This window comes from Semicossyphus pulcher, unplaced genomic scaffold (genome assembly GCF_022749685.1).
Source record: "Semicossyphus pulcher isolate SPU_LCO1_2020_fin unplaced genomic scaffold, fSemPul1.0.p SCAF_20, whole genome shotgun sequence".
NCBI classification, from domain to species: domain Eukaryota; kingdom Metazoa; phylum Chordata; class Actinopteri; order Labriformes; family Labridae; genus Semicossyphus; species Semicossyphus pulcher.
In genome coordinates, this window is record NW_027211694.1 from 5,180,073 (window position 1) to 5,198,064 (window position 17,992).

The 17,992-nt window shown below is 40.9% G+C and overlaps 1 protein-coding gene across 1 annotated transcript; it reads left to right on the forward strand.

Annotated features, from left to right (window-relative positions):
• The first annotated feature begins 9,694 nt into the window (after window positions 1-9,694).
• Window positions 9,695-12,026, forward strand: rps16 (ribosomal protein S16). Its single transcript, XM_069671027.1, has 6 exons — window positions 9,695-9,757; window positions 9,847-9,898; window positions 10,461-10,562; window positions 10,787-10,883; window positions 10,996-11,043; window positions 11,840-12,026. Exons 2-6 carry the CDS (start codon window positions 9,851-9,853, stop codon window positions 11,983-11,985), a joined length of 441 nt encoding a protein of 146 aa, XP_069527128.1. The 5' UTR covers window positions 9,695-9,757; window positions 9,847-9,850; the 3' UTR covers window positions 11,986-12,026.
• The last annotated feature ends 5,966 nt before the right edge of the window (window positions 12,027-17,992 follow it).

Genomic DNA, 17,992 nt, shown 5'->3' on the forward strand with positions numbered 1-17,992 from the left:
TGGGTCAAGGCAGATTTAGTGCCAATATTCACAGTCCTTGTCTCCCATGTCTGAAATGCAGCCAGAGGGATGTAAATGAATTGCATTTTAAGCGCCTTTGACAAGGTCAGTTGCATGTTGGGGAAAATATGACAGACCAAACCTTATTGTAGCGTATCAGTCAGCCGTGTTATCTAGGCTGTTACCTATGAACAGCTACAGTATGGTTTTACCTGAGTCAATAAGGAGGATGATGTAGGGAGTGGGAGTGATCGTAGGGCTAAGGAAAGAAGGTAGACGTCTTGGTGTTAGCAGAGTCTACTTTGCCCCCTGGGACGACTTACCCTTCCCCATGTCTGAGCTTCTGAACATCGAAAAAACAGAGCACAATTCACCTGTCACATGGGATCACCAGTTGCGTTCAGAGCCCCAAAGGTAGGCTGATTTTCCAGCCTCATGTCTTTACTCCTAAAGTAACCTTTCAACCAGGTGTAAGCACACCCTACACTCAGTCTGATGATATTAACAGACCGTGGTCTAACATTTTAGAAATTATGCTTATTTTGCTTTTCTGAGGAGAGTTACTCTAGAGAGAGTCAAGCTAACTGACTACAGGCTACATATTTAAAACTAACCAGATGCTAGCTTCAGCTAAATTTTAAGCTAACTGGTGCTGGTTCTAGCTACATACTGTATTTAAGCTAACCAGCTACATGTTCTTGATTTATAAGCTAACAGGCGACTGCCCCCAGTTACATATTTAAGTTGACCAGCTCTGAGCTCTAGATTTACAATTTAAGAGACTACTTTCTCAAGCTACACAGTTAAGCTAACAGACCTTTTTCCCAGCTACATACCTAAATGTAAAAATGTCATGTTTAGGTTTCTTAAGTTGCAATACGATTGTCTTTGTGCTGAGGTGGGCTAAGCAAAGTGGCTACATGTTTTAGCTAATTAGTTGCGGTATCCATCTTCATGTTTAAATCTAACGGCTACAAGATTTGGATATTTAACTGACAGACCACTTGCCACAGCTACTCATTTTTGACTACTGACTTACCTGCTTGTTCCAGCTACATGTTTTAGCTAACTGGCTGCTAGCCGTCGCTTCACTTTCAAACCAACTGGCTACTGGCTTCAGCTACATATAACCTGCCGCAGGCTCTTGGTTTTTAAGCTAACAGGCTCATACTTCCAGCACCTAAATTGTCACTACTAGCTTTAGGTACTTAAGCTAACCCCCGGCTTGTTCCAGCTACATGTTTAACTGTCTGCTAGATGTAGCTTCACTTTAAATTACCTGGCTACATATAAAACACAACCAGCTACAGACTCTTGTTATTTACACTAACAGGCTCCTACCTCTAGCAACTAAATTTTAGCTAGGTACTTAAGCTAACTGCCTGCTAGCTCTAGCTTCACTTTCAAACCAACTGACTTCTGGCTCCAGCTACATGTAAAACACAACCTGCTATAGGCTCTTGATATTTAAGCTAACAGGGTCCTAGCTCCAGCTACGGATTTGTGGCTACCGGCTTTAGGTACTAATGCTAACCAACTGCTGCTTCCAGCTGTAAATTTAAGCTAACTGGCTGCTGGCTACAGCTATGCTTCAACCCTAACTGGCTACTAGCTTCAGCAACAAAATTAAGCTAATCTGGTACCGGCGCAAGCTGTATATTAAACCTTACTGCCTGCTGGATCAAGCTCCATATTTAAGCCAATGATTTCATCTAGCAAGTTAACAAGTTTGTGGAGCTCCTATTTGAAAGTCTTGATCAGTTCTTGAGATTAATACTCAATTAAGTTCAAGATGTACGTCTGGCAAACGTCCCTTCTCTGAAATAGCTAAAAAAAAATCCAGTTTGACAGATGAATAAACACAAACAAATAGGACAAGCAAAGCGGGCAGGAAGTGTAGCCTAAGATAAACAATCAGATCTATTTTGAAAGCCTGCGTGACATCACTATAACAACCTCCAGTGGCAAGCTGGTGCTAAAAATAGCAAAGATGTCAAAGCTCTGGTACATATATGTCCATGAAGTGTGTGGAGAACATTCCCCAGATAACAGCAGATGGCTCAGAGATTGTAGCCTAGCGAGGAAGGAGCGAAGAGTTCGCCCACACACGCTTGAAGCTTACCTGGGAAAAGCCAGCGCAGAGGCTCCAGACTGATTGTTCGTGGGGTTAAAGGGGGCATAGGGAGCTGTTTTGGCCTTACAAGCATTGTGTAATTGAAGTGGTTCTTGACCCCTAACACAGAGGATGGAAAAAATTAGTCAGGCTTGCAAAACAGAGAGACAAGTGCCTGCGTGTGAAGACTTTCACCATTTAATGTGTTTTGGAGATTCTGATTGGTCAGCGCTACCAGGAAGTGGCAGGTCAAGCCGATGTGTGCGGAAAGTGTCTAAATAAAAGGTTTCCCTCTTAGCAAAACACAACTTGCAAAAGATTACTTCTGCATCTCTTGTTGCTAACGTGATATTGCATTTCCTCCTCATTTCTGCTTTTGCTTTGCACATAAAGGGAAGTTTGAAGCAGTTCTGCTATTGTCTGTAACGCTCTTAAATTTAGAAAAAGTGGAGTCAGTGGGTACAACACGGCAGAATAATTCCCAATCTGGGAAATCCTATCTTTCATAACAGGCCTTTCCAGCTTCTGATGGATGGAAGCCTTATTTCAGCTCAATGAAGTCATCAGTGTCGTGTGTTTCTCTGATGTGCATGATGAGTTTGGCCAAAGCCTGGCTCTGCTCCTGCTGCCTGGGCTTCTCCACCGCTATGGGAGGGAGGGAAAAAAGCACAAGTGGGGGGGCGAAAAGGAAAGAGAGTCCACGACATCATCTCTCCAGGCCTTTTAAGGAGCTCTCCAGTGGAGGGCTGAGAGCGCTGGCCCACTTTCCCATCAGAGCTTCCCAGCCTCGTCTCTTCCACCCCTGGGAGCCTTGAACAGAGTGACTGAGCATAGACACTGCAGGAAACACAATATGGATACATTATACTTTACAAACATACCAAAATACTCTGACTTAATACGCTCTAAGACAAGAAGACACGAAACACAAGACAGCGGCGAGACGTGACTGTCATTTTTCATGTGTTCTTATGAGAGAAATAAACCACAAGTCGTAACATGTACTTATCATGCTGTCAAGGCCACACTTCATCATCTTTGGACGTTTTAATTCGTGAGGCACAAACAAAGACAGGGAAATGAGGCGATGCTACTTCATCATATTCATCATTGTATTCCCAGATGTTGTAAAAGGCCGTAGCAGGCCGGAGCTCCATGTTCCAGATTGGATCAGATAGTCACAGCGGAGGAATAAAGGAGGCTTTGCTGTAGTGGTGACCTTCTCTGGCTTTATCACCGTCGATGTGAGCCAGACCCCACATGGCCTCGTTCTCACCCCGCTGCCACTGCCTCCTGACCACAGTCGACCCACACACTCTCACACAGAAAGGGCGAGTAGGGGGAGAACGAGAGCAAAGAAGGAGGGTGATGGAGCAGATTGTGTGGGCGAGCTGAGTGTGTGCGTGAGTGAGATTGATGGAGGGGAAGTACCGGTGCATGTGTGACAGCGCATGCAGACAAATGGGCGAATGAAAGGCTGTTGTGTTGGCAAGTTTGGCCCTGTTGCGCTGCCAGATCGGAGCCATGAATTCAACGTTTCAAGTGGAGTATTAAGCTCCTCTTTAAATAATAAATCCTACTGAAATACATAATGAGGCTGTTTGAATGACTTTTGTTTTCTTAAACCAAATTTGATGGTGTGTTTCAACTCATTAAGTTCCACTAAAGGCACAAACGCTGATGAGTTTTTTCCCCCGATACATATAACACAACAAGACTTAGTATCCCGAACACTCATGAAAAATGATCAAACCAAATAAATCGGTGGGCTGATATGGGTTGGTACATGTTTGGCCCTGCACCCAACAAGGACTAGTAAAACGCAGGATTCATTTTCAAAATAAAAGGGCAAGATTACGGCCTCATAAAAGCATTTTATACATTAAAGCTGAAAAATCGTATTTATTTCTATTTAAACTATGTCCCAATGGAGTATATTTACGTAAAAAAAGTGTTACAGCATTATCAACTTAGACTTTTACCAATTAACCTGTTCATAATGCATCCTCACAATCATAATATAGAATATAATTTACTACTATAATTTACTTTCTGCCCGATGTTAAAGGTGTATTGCCCCAATAAGTTCCATCCATCCATCCATCCATTATCTCTACCGCATATCCTGTTCAAGAGGCGGGGTTACACCCTGGACTGTTCGCCAGTCAATCACAAGGCTGATACCCAGAGACTGACAACCTTTCAAACCTGCACCTACGGGCAATTTAGAGTCACCAAAGAACCTAACGAGCACGTTGTTGGACTGTGGGAGGAAGCCGGAGTACCTGGAAAGAACCCACGCATGCACGGGGAGAACGTGCAAACTCCACACAGAAGAGTCTTTATATTCCTTATCAATTTCCTCCTGATTAGGACACAGGTGTAGGTTCTCAGAAGGAAAGGAATTGTAGAATTAAAGTCCAAAAATGTACCTAGATAATAACTTAAGGCGAGCCGGCCTGCACAGTGCACATACTATAACACGTCAAAATGTCCTCAATGAAGAAAGTGCCTGTTGCAGAGAGGTACAGTGCAATATAAAAAAGAAAATGACATACTCACTAATCTAAACAGAGCATTGCATTCTGAGATTACAGACAATATGTCCGCTGCACCCCTGAGCCCGCTCATTCTGCATTACCCGCTGGCCCCAGCTACCAAGGCCAGTGGAAGTTGACAGAGCACGGGACAGCTGCAAGGCCCGCTGCTATGTGGTAAATGTGAGCTGAAATAGCCAAATTAATGGAAGGGGCTCAAGTCCAAACCAGGGTTCAATACCGGGCTACATTTTAGTGCTATGAGCTGTCACACACTCGGGCAGACGTCAATATTTACTGCTGCCATGGCACAGAGACGGGCCAGAAAGGGGGGTGTGGAAGCCATTCTGGTACCTCAGGCTTTCAGGGGAGACTTTGCGCCAGGACATCCCCGTTTTCGAGCACCACCTTTGGATTGTGCAAAGGAGGGACTAGGGAGTTTATTGGAAAATCTGCCATATTAGATTAGAAGATATTCGAAAATTCCCAATAAAAGTTTGTGCCTCCAGGTAAACATGTTACCTTCTCATGAGGCCGAAACCTCGAGCACACCCAGACTTATTGGTGCACAGCCATCTGCCCCAACCGGCTCTATGTTTCTTACACTACATTTTTGCAGGATACAGAAGAAATATGAATAAATACATTCATTTCTATTCTTTTTTATATCAGAGATAAATTTACGCAACCTCAGGCTTGTAGTGGAAATGGAAAATATTGGTACATTTGAGCATTTCACAGGAATAAGATGAGATAGGGAGCTATTTATGGATCCGCGCACAAGGATATAAAAGGTAAGACCTGTTGCCTTGAATCATATTTCTCTTGACTTGCAGATTCATGGGGTTTCATATCTCTTCCTCTCAGTAAAAACACTTTTTCTGCCTCATGAGCTCCTCAGAGTTTTTCTCCCGTTGCCATTGCGACCAAGCTTCTGTATACCTCACAAAACCTTTTCGCGCCCCTCTCGGCCCTCTCCGCCCACCGGGCTTTAGCAGATCTTCTCCTTCTGCTCAGGGAACTTCAATTACCCGCAACACTTTTTCAACCACCGCAAGGCCTATTATGGTCAAATGAGACGCTACGGCCGGCCGGGAACGGCATCTCCTCCCCTGTAAATCTGAGAGTGTTGTCTCATGCTCAGGGTGCTGTGACAAGACAAGGTCGAGGGGTCGCGCCTCCAGGTGATGTGTTTCCATAAGGCCGTGGAGAGGAAATGCACATATATGGTGTGGTCTTTATTTATTGCCCGCTCTTTTACTGGATGACTGCAGACTCTGCTCCTTCTGTAAGCTCTGCACCTCTTCTTAAGCACTGAAGCTCGGTGTCTGCTCATTAAAAAATGTGGGATTGAAGAGTCTTGGATCTTAAAAACATGAAGATTTATCTTTTGTCAGCGGGAGAAGTTATAGCGTGGTTGTGTTGGGTTTTCAGCTGAAAATACCTCAATCCAAAGCAGTAATGTGAGAGCTTTTGAGACGTCTGGACACTGTTAGATAAACTTGACAGTTAGCATCACATAAGGATTGTTAGCTTTAGCATGCAGCCTAACAGAACAGGAAATCAGGGACGATTCAGCGGCCTTAACATGCTTCCTATGCAGACAGTGACGGGGCTCCCCTAGTGACCAAACACAGGCCTATCTGAGAGCTTATCGTGCAGCCCGCTGTCCCCACACAGTGCTTCCTCTGTCTGCCTGACTCGGCTGTAGATTTTGGCCCTCAGTCTATAGCTACATCTGTATCTGTTGGCTAATAAACTGCTCAGACTTGTCAAATAGAAACAGAAAGGGAAGGGCGACAGAAAGATAGCGTCCTATAGAAAAGAGCAGATAAAGCTCTGGACCAGGTCCTTATATAATGAGTCCGTTAGAGCAGGCTTTAAATTTCAAGATAAGAGTATTGGGGAAAATGAACCAAACAGCTTTTCTCAGCCTTTTGATTTTAGAGATTTACATTTTATATGTCTTTAAACATGACTGGAGCTGCTCTTTAAAGCTGCAACACGAGATATTTTTTAGATTAACAATTGATAAAATTATTTTGTAAATAAACAACAGATAACTTTTACCCACCTTTACGGTTCCCCCTTAGCTTTACAAAGCACATTAACATCAATTTTTGGTTCACTTTGAAAGCTCTCATTAACATTATTTCCAGCCTTAGCGGGATTCTTTCAGCATAAACATGTTGCTTCCTGTTAGCACCAAATGCTAACGAGCTGGAGTTGGATGAGACCATAGAGTGAATATTGGACTCCTTTTCATTATGTGGCCATGAACACAACTGGACTACAAATGCTACGAATGCTAATGTGTCTGCTTGATCAATAATTAGCTAGCTGTTTGCAAACATTTTCCCTCAACTGTTTTTAATGTAGTGTCTAAAGTTCGTTCCACTGCCCCCAAGTGGCCAAAACCTGACTTTACACTACTTCAGGAATAGAGCTTTAGGTCCAAACTGTTTTAAGGCTGAGCTGCGATAATAGAGAGAAGATGAGTATGTAAACCTTGAAATCTATGCTTACACACAAATGAGTCTCCATGAGCACCACTCTGTGGGGAGTACCGGCCCCTCTGACAATAAAAGAAGCCAGGTGCCTGTTCACCCGTGGCCGCCACTATAAACACCAGCCTCACTGTAGTAAATGTCAGGCATAGGTAGGCAGTGCACATCGCACACATGACTCACGCCACTGTATACAGATTCCCAAGATGTAATCTATCTGCAGTCCTTCTCTGAATCAGGAATGGCCCTGCTGCTTCCCTCCTTTAAGGGTAAGACTGTGGCTTGACACTTTCTCTCGTCTCCAGTGTCAGGATTTGTGCGTTGAAATTCTTGACAAAGTACCTCCCCTCAATCAGCACAAAGACTTTTTGTCGTCTGCACATGCATGGTGAATCTTGGGAAAGCAGAGGGGATTGTTTGAGGCCAACATTGTCCAACTTTGTGTTCAGATCAAAGATTGTCTCTTGTGTACGACTACGAGCTGTTATTTGACGTCCAAAAAGCTAACCACTTCCTTTTTCCCATGTCACGTCCTGTTTCCATACCCTGACCCTACGGCTCCTCAGACCCAAGCAGAGCTGAACCACATGATCTCTGGGGTTTGACTCACCAGAAACATATAAATAAAGTTTGCTGAAAACAAAATGCAGATAGTTTGTGTATTTCAATGCCTGTCAGCCCAAATGAAGGGGGGGAATAAATGTAATGCAAGGATTCCTGCCAGACATTGCCTGGTTGATGATGCGGCCTTGCCCCCAGCTTGGCGATGGGAATGATGTCACTCTTAAAATAGTGTTATTCATTTCACCACCACTAGAGGGCGCTGTTGTGTAGGGATTTAGACGTACAGCCAAGGAGGAGACTCCTTTAGAAACAAAACTAGTTTTACATTAACCAGGCCTCTAAAACGATTGACACATCACAGTTCATGGAGATTTTAACATTATTTAATTTCTCATTGACAGGTGATATAATTCCAAAGCAAAATCCAGATTAAAATCTATATATAGCTAATATTTATAAACAATATAGCTGCAAAATGGCTCTACCAGACCCCACTGAATAAACAAACTGTTATACTATCATCCTTATCATTGTGTTTTATAAGACTAGGGCAGCTTATCACAATTTCTGTCCATGTAAAGAAACTAATTTTGGATTTTGGCTAGTGTCTCCTGACCCTTCCCCCTTTGTTGGCAGCAGAACAGTGCTGCTGCTGCTTCTGGTTTTTGTTGTTTAGACAGCTACTTTTCCTCCACTGAAAAGGCGATATATCTTACAGGTCGTACATCCTTAAACTTTTTCCCAAATGTGTCCAGATTTTCACTGCTTGACCACTTTTTGTTGGAAGATAGTGTTGGATTCAACGTAATCAACTTTTAGTTGAATTTTTTCTATAATAAACATAATGTTATGTAATGTTTGGTTTTACAAATAGTTTTGACATCCCTTTTCTTGATCGCTGTCTAAATATAAAAGGGTCTTACCTGTGAATTTACAACACAGAGACATTAAAGATGCAAAACAATAATCTATTATTATATCGTAGTGGATTAAAAGATCTAAAGGTGGCTGTCATGGTTATCATAGAAGTTATTTTCTTCCTCCTTATGCTGTGTCACCATTGCAGCTTCCTTATGATGAGAGAAAAAAATGTCATTATTGGCTTGAATGGTAGGGTCAATAAAAACATTAACATGAGAAAAAAACATTTGTCCTCATTTTTATTTATGTATATGACATTTTAATGAAAACCAAAAAATGGGTGCTTGTTTGTGACCCTTTTGGAGAATAACTCCTTTGACTGCTTTGGTTCACTCTTTTGCATATTTTTTGTGTGTGATTCAGATCAGATCAGAAATACTTTATTTATCCCTGGGGGTAAATTTGTGCTTTGCAGTTGCTCAGACTAGAAGAATGAAGGAATAAGGACTGCAAATATGTTAATAGTGGTCAGTTTGTGTTTATTAAAAGCAGAAATGGCCACAGAATAGGGATGTAACAGCACAATTCAGTCCTGTTTAAAGGCCATAAGATTGTCTGTTATGAGGTCCTCAAATACAATGTAAACATTCACTGCTGTGTGGACACTGGCTTCAATATTGGCTTATTAGAATTGCACAGTAATAAAGGAAAAAGTAGGCTATTAAATAAGATTATTTTAAAATGTTATATTTGCTATTGGCAGTTACATAACAGAGTAGAAATCTTCTTAATATTATTCAAAATATTTAAGCCATGTGCAAGCTTTCAGACCATAAATATTAGCAATAGGACCTCATTGCCTCTTTATTAAATAGCCATCAGATGCCCTTTAAAAGGATTTTCAGGATGTGCCCGAAAAGCTGTCTGCATACTGACAGTCAATAAGCCAAATATGTGATATTTTCTATTAATTAAAATCACCTATTATATCAAGAAACGCCTATTTCTCTCTCAAACTGCAAAGTCTTTGAAGGAAACATGTAAAATGGAGGTAGAGCGGGAGCAACTGTCGCACAACCTACCGTAAAGCAAGTCCGAGCTGTCGTGCGGCAGCCCCTGATGTTCGGCGTGTGAAACCCCATCGGTCTCTCCGTACGGCACCCTAGCTGAAGACGGTATGTTCTTCAGCCTGATGCGTAAAAATAGAATAAATTGTACTTAATCACTGGTTTGTAATTTAATTGTTGTCCCCTGTGTGTTTCAGAAACATGCCAGCTAAAGGTCCTTTGCAGTCTGTCCAGGTTTTTGGACGTAAAGTAAGTAAAATAATAGTTTATAATCCACGTGTGGTGTTGTGACTGCCCGTGTTGCTAGCTCACGTTAGCCTAACTAGCTAACCAGAAGTGGTGGTGTGGCGTAGTTTTACACCGATATACCCCTGCACTGAAACGTTTTTGTTGGTCGATATGTCTCTAAGACGTATTGCATGATTGTTAGAAGCTATATTGCTGCTGTATGTGATTGTTAAGGTCCGCTTAGCTGACAGCTAGGTTAGCCACCGGCTGGCTTTGCTATGTATGGTTTCAGCTCTAGCGTAGCTATGTAGCCCACAAGCTAGCAGTAGTTGTGCTTGTACTTCTAAAAAGAGTATGCCAACATCAATCTTTGCTCACGTGTCATTCAAGCAATCTTATCACATACATACTTTTACTTACTGTCTCATGGCTTGACATATGCGTTTTCAATTAGCAAATGTGTATCAGTACAAGATGTCAGGATGCACTTATTCTTTAATTAAATTAGTTTTATCTATCTATAAATAGGAAATTAAATGTTGCCAGTTGGTTGTGATATCTGATGATATTGTTTCTGTTATAGAAAACCGCCACAGCAGTTGCCCACTGCAAGAGGGGGAATGGTCTGATCAAGGTGAACGGTAGACCCCTGGAGATGGTGGAGCCTGCTACCCTCCAGTACAAGGTGAGTCCCTTTAAAATGGGTGATTAACATCAGTGTGTGAACATTGAAAGAAGGCACTGTAGTGTGTGGAATGGACTGATGGTGTCACAGGTGGAATGAGCAATGCAGCATCACGTAATCTGTCCATCTCTACACCTGCAGCAGTTGTAGTTGTTGCCATAGATGTTTCTCTCTCTGGATGTTTTATAAAATGTGTGCGTGACATCATTCATTGCTCTCTTTAGCTTCTGGAGCCAGTTCTGTTGCTGGGCAAGGAGCGTTTTGCTGGAGTTGACATCAGAGTCAGAGTGAAGGGTGGTGGACATGTCGCACAGATCTACGGTAATTAAAACATTCTTTTCCTAGTCATGAATTGTCTTATGTAAACCTTTTTGCAGTGAGTGTGTTTTGTTTTCTTTGACAGCCAATGCTTAAAATTATTTTTATCTTGCAGCTATCCGCCAGGCTATCTCCAAATCCCTGGTTGCCTACTACCAGAAGTGTGAGTATTAAATGTTGTCATGTACTAAAAACATGTTAAACGTGTGTTAAAATGCTTGCTGCTGTTTCCACCTAGTGATCTGAGGCAAGATCAGTGGCGTGTGTTTTTCACTGAGATTATATTATCGGCATGTGTTGCATTACAGGACGATGGATGTCGATGTATGTGTGAAAGATTTACGTTAAATGTTTTTGGAGCTTAACTTTAAAATCTAAAATGAAAATATCAAATTACATAATCAGAAGAGATCACAAAAGTGCTTCAGCATTCAAAATATCTTCTGCCAGATGTATTTGTATCCAAATAACTTAAAAATAATTCTAGGAGCATCCAATGAGACAGCAGAGGGAGTAGCATACTTAAATACACTTCTTTTGTTTTTTTGGTACTGAGTGGATTTAACGGACAGTTAAGTCTTGGAAATTACGACAATACAGATCTGTGGAAATTCAAAACAGTTGAAAACTCCAATTTTCGGTGGGCAAATTTCAGTGCAAAATTCAAAAGGAGTGAAATTACTGGCCTTCTTGTTCACATAGAAACTGTCTTGTTGAGGACTCTTTAAACATTTCCATTGTTGCTCACTTTGGTAAAGTCTTCTTGAATGTATGATTTCTAACTAAAGCAAAGAAAACAAACTTGTAGTGCTACAAATGTTCACTCCGCTTAATGTGGAAATCTTTATATTCATAGTTAAGTGTTTACTTTAGTGCACATACTGTGTTTAAAAATTAAGAATGTAGTTACGCTTTGGATAGAGAAGAACTGTCAGAATGACCTTCTTGTTGTTCTGCAGATGTGGACGAGGCCTCCAAGAAGGAGATCAAGGACATCCTGATCCAGTACGACAGGACCCTGCTGGTCGCCGATCCACGTCGCTGCGAGTCCAAGAAGTTCGGTGGACCTGGAGCTCGTGCCCGCTACCAGAAGTCCTACCGTTAATCCCCCTGTACATTTTCTTAATAAATTGGAGGAACAAAGAATTTAATTTGTCTTTTTTTATTATTCAACATTGAACTACATTATATATCCTGCTTGGCCAAAAACAGTGGTGAACTTTAATTGCTCTTTGGTAAGCAAATAAGCAACATAATTAGCTTTTACAATTTTATTTAGCAGACGCTTTTGTTCGAAGCGACGTACATCTGAGAGTTGATACACAAAGACGAGCAAGACAGGAGGGAACGAAGTCGGTAAGAGGCAAAAAAACAGCTTCAAGTGCGATCGGACACTTGTGCCGACAGGCAGTGTGTAGAGCGTTTATTTTTTTAATTCTAACATCAACAAGATCAGTATAGTCATCATCATGAAAATCCTAGTCAGCATAAATTACGTCCTCGTCATCAGTAGCATCAATTTTCATTTGAACTTGACCTTTTGACCTCTGGATAAGACAAACTAGTTACAGGAGATTACTAGATTTAAATTGAATTTAAACTATTTTAAGAAATTATGCTACAGAGTTTTGTATCTTTAAAGTAAATCATAGCAATTACCATAGTACTATATGTACTACTATATACTGATATTCTATATTATGTACATCACTTAGAGCAGATACGCCAACATTACAAGAATGAACTTTTTTCATTCTTTAAATGAAACTTTTGTATCAAATTCAGTTAAATTCCTCTATTTGTGTTGCTACTTTATTTGCTTTTGTCCCTTACAGTAATTATATTTTAAACAATTTTTAATCAGACAAAAGTTCTCCTGGGAAAAATATCACTTTACCTACTTATAAAATTATAATATTGAAGCTTGTTGCAGTTTCTCTAAATTGACCATTATCACTTTTAAAAGCAGTCAACATTTGTAATCTTCGTCTACACCTGCCTGTAATTTCCACACAATTTCCACTTTTGACCAGCAGGGGGAGCCAGAAGACAGAGGTGAACCAGTGACGTAAAGCTCCCTCTCCTGCAGCCATTAGGAAACTGGCTTGCTGCCATTTCTTATGTCTCATATTCACACACATCAAGACATGATCGATGAGTATGCACCACATTACATTTGTACCCATTAATACCCAAATACATTAAGCGTGCCACATGCTTGAACAAATAAGTCATAGTCTAGAAATGCTATGCAGGCCCTCTTTGCTCTGGAATCAGTGTAAACAACATATAAATTAACACTACTGAAATGTTTTCTCGCGTTCCAGGCCTGTTTGTTTGCTCTGTGATTAAAAACAGACCACAGTTTCTTCCACTCCTGATTTGGCGGATGAGTTTTAATGCAGGCATATTCAGCTGTGTGAATTCTTGGTGGTGTATTTGCTCTGCTCCACCTTTTTAACAGCATTTTCCTCCTAATTTGTGCCCATTTCTTGTTATTGCTCTCTTTTTCCTTCCAATGTAAATGCACAAACACACCCCGCTCCACCACCACAACAACAGCGCTATAATGAGGTGAGCTTAGCTGAGCTGAGGCCCAGATGTTGTTGGCCTCTCTGTGGGCAGCCAGCAGCAGCCGTTCCCGCTCGGTGAGCTCCCGGGGGGGATCAGGCCTGTGTACGGCCCTCCAATAATCAACACAGCAGGGAAGCCCACTCCCCCACTGCTACTGTTGTTTACTACTGTTTATTTTCTGCCCCTGCCGACTGCCTCACCTCTAAAGGCCATATAATGCTGCGCCGGTGACATTCAGTGCCACTGGAAATGGCTGTGTTTTCTGCAGCAGAGCAATAAGGGCTGACAACAGAGGGGAAACTAATGTGGATAATGCAGCAGGCTGCCGGGAACAGAGGCGGAAGGAGCACAGAGCTGTCAAAATTGATGTCTGTGGTTGTTTTTCTCCGGAAAATTGGTCTCTGTTCCTTTTTTCTCAGAATAATGTGTGTATATTATGGCTTAAGTAAGACAGGAATATAATAAACAACTGTCAAAATAGCAAAACTGCCCGTCTTAGAGACACAGTAATGCATTCTTCAACAGCAGAATAAGCTTCAGAACAATATAACTCTCTTTATCATTTTCTGCTGAAGAAACTAGAATCATTAGATTTCTTAAACATAGAGTTATAACATGACTAACAACAGGTGCTGCTTTCTAATAAACCACCTCCTATAAAGCTGCACAAAACGCCTCATTGACACTTAACAAATCATGCTTTGTCCAAGTGGCTGCCTCATACATTGATATGGATTCATATTTGAATTCAATAATCAACAATTAAATATCATCAGTATTATTATTATCAAAGTGAAGTGAAACAACAGTCTGTTGTGAACTTTAAGACATGTCGACTGATATATTGGCCCTCTGATATATTTGTGTATTTTTTCCTTCTATTAAAAACTTTATTTAAATTAAAGACTTCAGTTATAAAGTTTTGAAATTATATTTAAGTTGCTTTTTGCGGGTTAATATAAATGTGGCTGATTGTAATTGCCAATGATATCATCTTATCATGATATCGGAAAATATCGTCCAAAGAATCGTTCAATATCGTATCGTATTAATATAGTATCATATCGTATTGATATTGTATTGTATCGCATCGTATCGATATTGTATCAATAAAGTATCGAATCGATATTGTATCAATATAGTATCAATATCATATCGTATCAATATATTATCGTATCGATATTGTTTCATATCGTATCAATACAGTATCGAATCGTATCGTATCAATATAATACCGTATTGCATCATATCGATATTGTATCATATCGTATAAATATCGTATCACATCAATATAGTATTGTATCGCATCGTATCGATATTGTATCTATGTAGTATCGATATCATATCGTATCAATATAGTATCGTATCACATCGTATCGTATCGATATTGTATCAATATCGTATCAATATCGTATCATACCGCATCCTGGTGAAACGTGTGATTTTCACCCCTACAGTTTAGCCCATTAGTTTAACCCCTCTAATGGACAGTGTGACCTCCTAAGAGAGGGCTGCAGTCTACTTATTCAACATATTTTAACATAACATAGAAACCAACAGACTGGATTGCTTTAAATTATCCATGCAAGGCTGCAGGAAGTTAAGTTAAACTGAAGTGACAGTTTGTTGCAGTGTTGTTTAATGTAATTTGTATGAGACATAGCAGGATATGAGACATGTTGGCACCTGTGTTGGCTTACTTCCTGCCTCTCGACAAGCTGCTTTGATGCAGTTACAGCTCTGTAAATCTACTTTTCCAGTGATTCAGAAAATAAGCGTCTGTGAAGGTAAATTAACTAAATTGGATCCTGAACACAAAGGTGCCCGAGTTATTTCTGTGCAACAAGTGTTGTCGTTCTTCAGGTGTTTAAATCTTGTCATTTAGTGTGCAGGATTTATTCCTTTATGGCTGTGCACACACATACACACACACACTGCACCTAGCACCTGCCTTTCCTCTGTTAACACCTCTGCCTCTGTAGGTCTCCAAATCACACAAGCACAGAGGTGTTAGGCCAGGATGCATTTTGTCATCACTTGCACTTCATCCCCACCTCTCCTCACGACACCTCCCTCCATACACACACACACACACACACTCTGTAATTAACACATGAAAGCATATGAATACACCCACATGCATAAACACACAAAATGAGCTTCAAGCACGACTAAGAGTGCATTAAATTTTTATTTCAGCTTCCTCGTTGCAGAGTGAAAGAGGCAGCGAAAATAAAAAGGGAGGTATTTTAATTAACATATATTGACTTCTCCTCTCCTCCTCCTCCTCCTCCTTCTCCTCCCTGCAGAGTTTGACCTCCTCGTCGAGCCTCATTGCCCTGGATGAGTAAACAACAATTGGCTGAAGGTGCCAGCAGCGGAGGATCAGGGGACAGTAGCAAATGTTGCTTCAGTGGAGAGGAAACGCAGCTTAGCCAGGCGACGCGCCGCTGTTTGGACCCAGCGTGATAATGAGGGGCCACCGTAGCGGCTTATCTGTTGCGTTGTCCTGGAGGAGAGGTGATCACTCTGACTGTGTCTTTGAAGGAGTTTGAAAGTCAACACTGAGGCTGAAGCTGGATTTGTTACAGTATGTCTGATGTTCAAATCAAGAAATTATGTTTATTGGTACCAAAATGTTGCTCTCAGTGTGTCTTTAACCTTTTTTAACTAGTGCTAAAACTGTTAATTCATAAATAAGCTATCAGAGCAAATAAATCATTACAAATGTCCATAATCGATTCATAGTTAAAATAATTTCTAAAGCAAGTTATCGAAACAGTCTCAAGGATTTTTCTTTGTTTTATTCACCTTAAAATAAAAATCTTGAGGATTTCCATGTAAATAAATGTCTGTTAAGTCTCTATCTATCGCTGAATAAGGTAACACAAAGGTGATCGAGCCTATAGCCCACTGATGAAAGCCTTTGCATTTGCAGTATTACAGACTGGGTGTCTGTGGTGACTTTGGCGGAAAAAATCACAAGCGGTGCCCAGTTAGTGACGTGTTTTCCATCACCCAGCAGTGGTTGGTCTGCCAGAGAGGGTAGGCGGAGCTAAGCGGCTGTTTTGCCGCTCTCTGCAAGTGTTGCGAGTAAACAGTAATCTACTATGGCTGAACAAACACAGAAAAGATGGATGACTACAGATACAACTTCAACAAGAAGTGAAAATCCAAAGAAAAAGAAACAAACTCGACGCTCAGATGAAGCAAACAGTCTGAAAAGGAAAGCGACCGTCAGCCAGGAAAATCAAGAGTTACAACCGGAGCCAACCGTAGACGTCACACATGCAGCACTGTCTGCGTATCTGGGAAATTAAAAGAACAAAACTGATCAACTGATAAATAGTAATAAAAAATCAGTAGTTGCAGTCATAGTATTAAAGGAAAAGTTCCTTATTTTGGGAGAGGTTTGATAACATTGTCATAGCAGTTAGCGTTAGCTAGCATAAAGATTGGAGTGGAGTCTCACCTGGCAACTGCTCCAGAGAAAAAGAAATGTCTAACACATAACATAAAAAGCCGGTCATTTTTATACTTCAACTTTTGTGCATAGTAACCAAACCTGGCATAACAGCTTAATTAGTCACTTTAGAGATAGTGTTAGGCGAGCTAAGCTAGCTGTTTCATTCAAGTCTTTGTGCTAAGCTAAGCTAACCATCTCCTGGCTCTGCAAGAAGGCTGTTGAAACTTAGATCAGGGAGAAACTTTAGATTCTTGACGGACACGTTTAATTCAAAAAGTTTTAAGGTTTGATGTCTGACCATATTAGAGGTAATCTTGGAATAAATATGTTGAATTTCAAAACCCCCTTTTGGTATGTTTGTGGCATCCCCACACCCTCTGAGTCCCAGCAGCCAATGCATGCTAAGATGATGGATGACAAGACATTCACATCAGTGTGTAGGCTGTGTTTATTACATCTGCTTTCTGCCCAGGATGCTGACGGAGCATTCTTACAGTTTTCAGCAGTGCCTTTTTTTCACATCTACAGCAATTATGCTCAAATCTTCAAACTTCAGAGATAGACATTTACTGCAATCTCGATGACTAAAAGTGGGCCTCATCAATTATGCAAAGAGTCCAAAGTACACTTCTACACTTTCTAAGAAGAGATTCCTAATTTTACAAGTAGTTCCATGCGAAGAGGACAGCAATTATCCTGACAATTAACACTGAGCAATCCTGCATTTATAAGTGTGTGTCTGTAGGAAAGGCACTGTTTTATTTGGGTTTTAGTGTGAGCATGCAAAGCAGATGTTGTATTTGTTTGGGAGAAATTTCAGAGACCAATCTGGGATCATTTGCGCACCAGTTTGTTCTCTCTTTGCAGGATCATTTTTGGAGACGACGGACAAATTAATCAGTCTTTCAATGGTCCTTGTTTCATTCATCAAGTCTTTTATTTTCCTACTTTCCTGCAAATGTTTTCTGCAGAATGCTTCATTGCTTGTGACAAAGGACAACTATCACAAATGTGCAGCCACTCGAACGTCTGAAATAAACATTTCAGGAGTCGGGCTTGAACGCTGATGGCA